The 9864-nt window shown below is 39.3% G+C and overlaps 1 protein-coding gene across 1 annotated transcript; it reads left to right on the forward strand.

Moving 5' to 3' along the window:
- Nucleotides 1–1361: 1361 nt before the first annotated feature.
- On the forward strand, nt 1362–7009 carry CXCL13 (C-X-C motif chemokine ligand 13). Its single transcript, XM_049630707.1, has 4 exons — nt 1362–1478; nt 3172–3304; nt 6105–6185; nt 6709–7009. Exons 1-4 carry the CDS (start codon nt 1415–1417, stop codon nt 6731–6733), a joined length of 303 nt encoding a protein of 100 aa, XP_049486664.1. The 5' UTR covers nt 1362–1414; the 3' UTR covers nt 6734–7009.
- The last annotated feature ends 2855 nt before the right edge of the window (nt 7010–9864 follow it).

Genomic DNA, 9864 nt, shown 5'->3' on the forward strand with positions numbered 1-9864 from the left:
CTTGTTGTAAGGTCATGTGACATTACCACAACCCCCACCCCATACACCATGGAACATCTAAGATGCTAAACATCCCCAATGCTGAGTACAAAAACCAAATTGTTTAGGAAACCACACCAGGAAGACCATAACTTTCAGTGGTTTGATGAGTCTGGTTTCATACATCCATACTTGTATACTCCCAGGACAGCCCAGTGGTACTCTATGCCAGACCACCTATTGTCCACATGCTTTTATTTCTTTTACTTAATCAAAGAACTCCTAGCAAGTGAGTTAAGGCTATAAGCTCATTGTCCACATGGGCTCATATGGCAGGATCAAAAACGAACTGCGCATATGTTTTGTGAAACATACTGTAATACTGAGTTCAGTATCAGATAAAATTTTAATGACACCCTCTGCTGAGACCTGGTTCTAAAGCTCAATAACCTGCATACTTGAGACTGAAAGATTCTCTTCCTCAAAGTTGTTGCCTCCCTCCCTTCATCAAGACACGGGCACACCAATGAGGAGACACATACTTGCCCCCTTCCAGCATTTCCACAATGACCAAATTACATAAGTAATTATATATTTCAGATGATGAAATAAAAGGTGGGAAAGTCTGGCAGGAAAACAGTAACCTAGTCAGCATAGAAATCTGTATATAAGGAGACATTCATTAGGTGTGCAAATATTTACTAAGCACCTGCCAAAGGTTAGACTTTCTTACAGGGGCCAAGGGCACAAGGATGTGCTCCACAGAGTTCCCTGATTTCCTGGCTCATGCTTTCAAATGTCATTGAGAGGGGCGCCTGGGTGGCTCAGTCGGACAAGTGTCTGACTTTGGCTCAGGTCATGATCTCATGTTTTGTGGGTTCAAGCCCTGCCTTGGGCTCTGTGCTGACAGCTCAGAGCCTGGAGCCTGCTTTGGATTCTGTGTCTCCCTCTCTCCCTGCCCCTCTCCCACTTCCTCTCTCCCCCTCTCTCTCTTTCAAAAATAAATAAACATTTAAAAAAATAAAAATTAACAAAACAAATGTCATTGAGGAAGCCTGCTGGCCCTTCACTGAGAGAAGCAATCAAAGCCACAATCACAGTGACCTGTAGAACCTCCAGTCTGATGTCTTTTCCCTCTCACCCCACCCCCAAATTTCTGCAGCATCCCTGCCATTTATAATCTATATTTGTAAGACATATTTCATTATACTTAAAGTGCTTTGAAGCCAATTCATAAAATTTGCAAGGGGAGTTCAAAAAAAAAAAAAGGCAAGCTCAGCAATATTTGGGGACTTTTAAAACTGATGACACAGCTGACCTATTGGAGACACAGGCAGTGGGAGGGCCCTCACTGGTATAAATAAATAGGAATCTCTGTCCTCAGAACCCACAGTTTAGACTCAGAGCTGAAGTCTGAACTCCACCTTGAGGCAGAATGAGGTTCTCCCTGGGATTTCTGCTTCTCATGCTGTTGGTCTACAGCATCACTCCAGTCCATGGTGAGAACTTTCACTTATCTTCTCATTGTGCTTTGAGCAGAAATAATCTTCAGCATTTCTTTCCTTTTTTTTTTTAATTAAAAAATGGGGAGCAATATGACTGAAATGGGAAGGGGGAGATTACCTAAGTACTCCTAGTTTTCTAAAAGTAATATGCTTAGAGATTTAACTCTTAGAGGTTAGACACTTATGTTGTTAAGATTATTATCCATAGATAGAGATACTGAAGTTCAGCGTCCGTGTGACTTATCGTTGGTTTGTCTATTCTTGGTCTTTTTCAGATTCAGCTCTGCTATAACTAATTCTTTCCATGTATATATCTTCTTGGCTCTGCCTTTCCGTGCTACCCCTTCCGACTAAACCCTTTATAGCGTTTAAAGATCATTGACTTCAACAGGTTGGTCTCCTGCAGAGAACGTTTGGTGCAATTCTATTTGGCTATCTCTGACGTGAGCCACTGTAAGCACAACATGGGTACTTAAGTACATGCTTTCTGTAAAGACATAGACTTCCAAGTCTAAATGGGGTGACGATTGTATAAATAGATAAACATCTAGTTGAAGTTGTAAGTTTTTATACAGCTAAGGAAATCCAAGGCATGTGCCTTGGATTGATATGATATAGTCTGAATGATATAGTCTGCTCAGGTATAAAAAACAAATTTTTGCTCTTAAAGTGTAAGGCATTGTTTTTCGATTATTTTGCTTCACATGCTATTTTTATTCTTCAAGAACTTCATCTCTCACCTCCTCCATAAAGCTGTCCCATTGCCCTGGCAAAGTCCTCTGTTCCCATCATTTAGTTTGGATCCTGGGTGTGAAATACAACATTCTGTGACATTTTAGTTTTTGTTCATTTGTTTCCTCCACCAAATTGTAAATGCCTTGAGAGCCAGGGCCCTTTTATTTGCAAATATGTGTCCAGCATTGTGTTAGGCACTGGGCTTAAGAGGGTAGACTTCATTAAAATACATGAGATAGAGTAACTTATAAAAGTATCTAGTACTAATGACTTCTGTTATTGAATAAAAATAGTCTTGAATTTTTATTATCAGCTTTCGTTGGTAATAATTTGCAACCGAGATGAAGGACCAGCGTATTAAAATACATATATATATATATATATATATCGTATTAAAATACATATATATATATATATCGTATTAAAATACATATATATATATCGTATTAAAATACATATATATATATATATATATATATATATCTCCCGTGGTGTTTCCTTGGAGAGACAAGGAAGGGGGCGGTGAGCATGATGAGAACAGCTTGTTACTACTCTGGGGACACTGTAAGGGATTTATGTCTTTGGTCTTTATGTGTTTGGAGGGAAGATCAAATCAGTTGATTTTACACTGTATGAATTATAAGTGAGTTTTAAGTCCCCAGAGCAGTGGTTCTCAAATTTTATGATACAATCACCTGAGCACCAATATAATGCTATCACAAATTTCAATAGGTGTCGTACTTTTAGAAAACTAATTTTATTTTTAAGGTTTTGGTAGAAAATGTTCGAAAATAAGCCAAGACAAGCAGAAAAACACAAACTAAAAGCATCTGGGTGAAAGCGCCAACTTGAAATTTTTAAATCTTCAAATGCACCGTATGAAAGATTAGTAATTAAATTCAAGTTATGAATTATATGTCAAAGGGATTAAAATAACTGATTGTGTTTACAGGTGTTCTGGAGGCCTTTAACACAAACTTAAAGTGTAAATGCGTCCAAGAGACCTCAGCCTTTATCCCCATCCAACTCATTGAAAAGCTTCAGGTCTTGCCTCCTGGGAATGGGTGCCCAAACAAAGAAATCATGTAAGTTGCAGGAGAAAAATGTATGTGATTCTTTTCTCCCAATGAAAATCAGATCAAATGTTGCCATATAGTATTTTTTTAGTATTGTTGACATACAATGTTGCATTAATTTCATATGTACAGCATAGCATTCTTATTCAAGAATCTTAAAGGGATTGATTTTGAGAGTTGCTAACAACTCTCAAGCTAATAATGGGACTCAACAATATTTGTTAAGTACCTACTTTGCAGCGGCCCTGAGTTAAGTGCTTTATTCACATTCATTCATCATATTCCTTTAACAGACATTAAGTTACGTCTAGTGTTATCACTGCTCTGCAGGTGCAGAAACTGAGGCTTAGGGAGGTTAACCAACTGCCCTGAGGCAAACCCTTAGAAAGGGACAGAACCAGGACTCCACCCAGGTGTTCCCCCTCCAAGCCTCTTCTCTCCTACCAAAATCAAATCACCAGCAGAAGCAGACACTTTGTTCCCCAGAAGTTAAAGAGCAAGAAAATAAGTACCCACTACAGTCCTTGGTCTGAACATCTATTTTATGGGACAGTCCCTTAGCTTTAAGATCTACCAATTTTGATACCATTACTCTGATTGAAGAGTTAGGCTATGGAGTCAGCTGTGGCTGCAAGAAGTTTAATAGGTATTTTCTTTAACTGAAATAGCATGACCTCTTGTTTCTGTGACCCTTTTCAGTACTTTCAGAGAAATCTGTTGATACTTCTATCATAACATTTTCCATGGCACATCAAATGAGAATTTACACATTGCACGCAAAACCCCTAGTATAGTGCCTGGCACAACAGTAAATGTAATAAATGTTCAGTAAATGTTAGCTGTGATTATTATAGCATCACTGTGTTGAAGCAATCAGGTTTGTGGCTCTCTTTCTCTCTCCCATTCTCTCTCTCACCAGAAATAAGTTCCTTATAGACAGGGACCAGATTTATTTGTTTCTCTACTCCCAATGCTTTATCCCTTACCTGGCATAGAGCAATGTACAAGCAATGTTGGATTGTTACACTGCATTTTTTAAAGAATCCTATAGATATTTTGTGTATCACTACTTGGAACTTTGATTTCTCCTTCCTAGATCTATCTTTATGAACCAAGCATCCACAGCTCGTGGACATATTAGGCACAGCATCTTTCTCCACATTTTCTGACGTTACTCTCACTAGCAGCTCTGCCCCTGTACTTCTTTAGACATTTGATATGTTTGTAATCAGCCACTTTTTGTTTGTCCCATTTTGATATGTCCTTTGGGTGTCACACTAGTTGTGTTCAACTTGTAAAAAAGAACTATGGGATATCAAAAACATGTGCAAAAATTTTTCATTAAAAAGGCATTATACTTTTCCTAATGTCTTCACTGATGAAGGTTCTAACTAACCCACAATTATTGGCCTCAAACTCAGAGATGTCAAGTCCAGCCATGACCTTGAGAGCAGTTCCTCTGGCTGCATAGAAACCTGAGATTCTCTCTCTCTCTCTCTCTCTCTCTCTCTCTCTCTCTCTCTCTTTTATTACATTTCCTCTGTCATGAGTCAAGTCTCTTACCTCTCAACCTGAGGAAGTAATGCACCCCAACTTTCTCTTCATTAACAACAATCATTTTGAAGGGGCAAAAATTTGATTTTATATCTTGTCACCAAATTCTGTATTTCTGAATTTTAACCAGATATAGAAACAAAAGCTGGAAATTACGAGAAATACATAGCAATCAGGGTAAAAATGCTGTGAGTCCAGATGGTCAGAAATCTATTTTCCCTCATGAACTCAAAAACCAAATTGGAAGACTCTGCCCAAGAACCCCAAAATGCTGTGACCTCTGACCTCTCTAAGATTCATTTACAAGGGTGGAGTTTCAAAGCTAGATGGACAGATCCTTCTTGCTAAGGTGAAGGTGAAGAAATCGTTTTGCTCAGAGGTCACCCCGATAGAGGGTTGAGTGTCCCTGGTCACTATCACCTGGGAGACCTCACATCTTTCACTGCAGGTAAAACACTCAGCACTGTGTCTGGCACTTATTGATAACTATTTAGATCCTGCCCATGTAGAGTGGTGGCTAAAAGTGTGGGTTCTAGAGGCAGATAACCTTCATTCGAATGCTGCCCTGCCCTTGCATTTGTCGTGGCATCTTGGGCAAGTTATTTAAACTCTCTAAACCTCAGGTTCCTCATCTAAATGTAAGGAAATAATAGTTCTCTAGCAAAGGACTTGTGTGAGATTGACATAATCCATGTTACCTGCTGAGGATAGTGATTGGCGCATTGTAAGTGCTTGATCAATATTAGCTATTATTGTTGCTGCTTTTGTTGTTATCGAATCTCTCAGAGCAGTGAAAGCCTCACTAACTAGAGGTTCAACAAAATGCCAGGGGCACTCGGAGCGATCAGCTCTGTAACCTCTCCCACATTAAATGTCATTGGATCTGCTTTTCAAATAAGATTTTCTCAAGAGAGTGTTTCCTATCGTTTATTTTGTTCTCCCAAGCTCAACAGACAACCATCTATTTTATGGGACATAAAGATAATGTGATATAGATTTAGAAGTGAGCCAATCTTAGAGTCAGCTATTTGGTCCACCTCCAACTCATGTAAAGATTGTCAGCAAAGCATTAACCCCTGACACGTAAGATTCTGTTAACCTCATCTTCAGCTCCACTGGCTCACACACAGATCCCAAACTGCCCACCTCCAATTTCACTTCATCCGGGAATATTTTTCTACTCCACTCTCCTTAAGGGCCGGATTGACTAAAATGTAACACTGCCTTATTTTTATTATTTTTTCTTTCCCCCCAGAGTTTGGAAGAAGAACAAGTCAGTTGTATGCTTGAACCCTCAAGCTAAATGGATACTAAAATTAATAAAAATGTTACAGAGGTAAGTCAGACATACCAAGGGTTTTCAGATTCCAGTTTGTACTGAAGGGCTTCCCTTTCATGGGTAGTCAAAATGGGGACCATTTTAATTATTTATTTATTTTTAATGTTTATTTATTTTTGAGAGAGAGACAGAGTGCACGACTGGGGCAGGGGCATAGAGAGAGGAGGACAGAGGATCCGAAGTGGGTTCTGCACTGACAGCAGACAGCCCGGTCGGTGCATGGCTCAAACCCACGAACCGTGAGATCTTAACCTGAGCCGAAGTCAGATGCTTAACCCACTGAGCCACCTAGAAGCCCTAAATGGGGACCATTTTAAATTTGTGAGAAATTCCCAAGACAAATATCCATTCTTCACTATTATTACTTTTCAAATGAGTAAGGGTGACTCATTTCAGTAGCTCAATAAACTAAATGGAAAGTCAATATGCACAACAGTCCTTGTTTGATATCTTTAAGGAAAACCAGTTTTTAGTAAGTCTCTGTGAATATGACTCTCTTGTTTTTGTTTTTATTTCACAGAAAAAGTGCTGTTTCAACCCCATGAGCTCCAGTGTTTAAGAAAAGAGTCAACTGATGCCAATATCCCTACTAAGGATACCTGCATATGCCCCTCCTCCTGCTCTGGGTTTTAGTTTTGTATTTGGCTGAGTCTTTCCAAGAAAAAGAACTTCCCCATATAAGCAAGCATGAAAATATATGTTAAATAAGCTTACAGAAGCTGATGTGGCCAACTTGAGCTTTTTAAAAATTATAGTACCCTTATACACTTGGACTTTGCATTCTTATTAATCAGGAAGAAAGTTTCCTTGAGGATACTTAGTAATAAATCACATTGGTTTCTTTGAATAGTATACCTCTTGTTTACACTAAATTTTCCTAGAAACTAGGGGAACAAGAATTTAAACCTCAAATCTGAACATGTGGCTTGAATTAAGAAGGAAATGATGGAATTCATTTCAATCATTTCACACCAAAAGAAAAGCAGGCTTCCATAAGAGACTGAAACCTGCCTGGGAAACCCAGGGAATTTCATAAGAGACAGAGGGCTCTCACAGTAGCTACCTTCCATTTAAAAGCTCACTATTGAAAAAAAATGGAGTCCTTTTCATTCGAAAGAGTTCTTTTACGAGATTTACTGTCCTGGACAAAAACTAATAACATTCAACAATCTCCAGACTTAAATTCGTAGAATATTCAGGAAAAGCATTTAAAAACTGATATTCAGATGTCTTCTTTTATACATTTGCTTTGACGAACTTTTCTTACTCATATCTTTTGCACAGACTTTTTTTTCCCTTGGTCTCTGGTACCTGATTCTTTAATGCTTCCTGTTGATCTAATGCTATTCAATAAACTCAAGTAAATGTTTTACTTAATTATGAGGAACTCATTCTTAATAGAGCATTTGCTCAAATTTAGACACTCTGACTCATCACAATGAAAAGTAGGACTTCATCATGTTAATTTTTGCTTGCATGATGCTTGCCTTTTACAGTTGTTTTAAATTATGTGGCAATGGGTGAGTGAAGTTATTCCTGATATTAACACAGGGGGAAAATGCTTGACTATGAGAGCTTCTTTTCCTTGATATACTCATCATTATTTCCTCTAGAGATTTCCAAATTCTTACCAAAACCTATTTTCACTTATATTGGTTCTTAAAGTCCCCAATGTTTGCTTTGACAAAGTTTTTCACTGGGTGACAAACAGAAGAAGTAGACCCTTAAACCCCCATCCCCTCCTTCCCTGGATGCAGCCTGGCTCTCCCATCAGGGCTGGGCTTTCCCAGTGGGCTGGGTTCCACTGCCCTAGTGCCCCTCATTCCCCTTGCTGCTTTGGGGGGCCCACTCCAAGCACACCCAGGTTTAAAGCTATATCTGGCTCCTGCTTTCAATTCTTTTTTATTTTTTGATTTACTTTTATTAAATAGATTTCTTGGATGGGAGTAAAGAGAACCTATTAATGCTACTTTTTCTGTTGTCTACAACAGGAATCATAAAATGGATCATAAAATGCCATCAAAATCCTGCATTCTAGCACTTTCCAGACTTCTACTTTTAGAGGTCAGGAACCACATCACTCTTTAGTTTTGTTTTGGTCTTTGAGAATGCAGCTAGATGAATAGGATCCTCAAATAAGAACTATTGCCATTTTCTATGAGGCAGCTACTCATGTCACCCTCATTTTACAGAGGCAGAAGCTGAGACACTCAGGGATTAATAACTTGCTCGAGGCCTTACAGCTACTAAACAACAAATCAAAATTCAAATTCAGGCAGAGTGCATACTTCTAATCACCACACAATGCTGACCACACTTTATAGGGAGTAGACATCACCGGCTCCATTTTACAGAAGGAGAAGTTGATGCAAGTGAACATTTACTTGCCCCAAATCACATAACTAGTAAGAAGACAAAACCAGAATTCAAACCCAGGGCCTCCTGACTCCTAAATATATATATTTCTTACCTCAGCCCCTTTGTCCACCATTTTTTTCAGGGCCAATCAAAGTTCCAGAAGATCCAAGCCTCCCTTGGGTTGAGAAGACAGCATGAAGACAGTGGGCAAATGTGGGATTAAAAATGAAACAACAGGACCAGGGAGGGTTCTCAAACTTGCTTTCCTTACCACACAACTGCCAGCTTCTCAAAAGTCACAGTAGATTTGGAGGTGTTCAGCCTGATTAGGGACAGGGATCTTAACCCACAGTTAAATGCAGGATAACTTGTTGAGCCATTTAATGAGTGTCGGAGGAAAAGTGATCATTAGCTGATCTGAGCGTGTTTGGGTTCAGAAAGGGAGAATAATGAAATGGTAAGGCAAAATTCAGGTAATCCATGGTCACATACATGCAAACATACATAATTAAATTAATGAAAATCCAGAGTGAAATAGAACTGAAGGGAAAACACAAGCTAATGCTGGCCAACGCAGGACGTTCAACTCTGGGAAACAAAGTGCAGGAGTTAGAAGGCCAAGCTATGCAGGGAGCTCTTGGTAGCATAACACAGGGAACCTCTCACAAAGTGAGCCAAGCCTCAATTGCTCTACTCAAACCCATCTTACTGGTAGAAGCCCAAAGGAAAAGATTCTCTATGTCAAAGGGAAGCAGAATTCTTTCTACCCCCTGAAGGGGCTTAGCCCTACCTCACCTGGACATGGCTTGCCCAGCTGTATGAGTTCTGCCTTAGTGGTTTCCATTTTCTATTGCCTTCCTTTCTACAACTCTTCCCTGTCACTGAGATGTGTCATTGTATTGCTTCCAACTCTGTGTAAGGATTGGTACATTCCCCAAGGCTTTTCGCTCTGAGGTAAAGTTTGGTGGTACTTTTAAACACAATGAATGTGTTGGTTTACAGAAAACTTGGTGGAACTGAGAAGGAGAGGAAGCCCATGGGTCAGAAGGGTAATATTTGAAAGAGATATCACATCATTTTGTGACCCTCAAGGACAGAAGTTCTCTATGCATAGTCCCTCTGAAGAGCACCATAGGCAGCATCTGGATACTTGTTAAAATACATATTCTCAAGCCCCTCTCCAGGCCTACTGAATCAGAAATCCAGGGGTTGGGCCCAGAGTTGTAATAAACTGTGATAAAACAAAAACTGTATTTCCTGGCACAGATCTCCAAAACCCCTTGGAATTTCCTGACTCATAGGAGTGTCTTTTGTTCAG

Source organism: Panthera uncia, chromosome B1, assembly GCF_023721935.1.
Source record: "Panthera uncia isolate 11264 chromosome B1, Puncia_PCG_1.0, whole genome shotgun sequence".
In the NCBI taxonomy this organism is placed as follows: domain Eukaryota; kingdom Metazoa; phylum Chordata; class Mammalia; order Carnivora; family Felidae; genus Panthera; species Panthera uncia.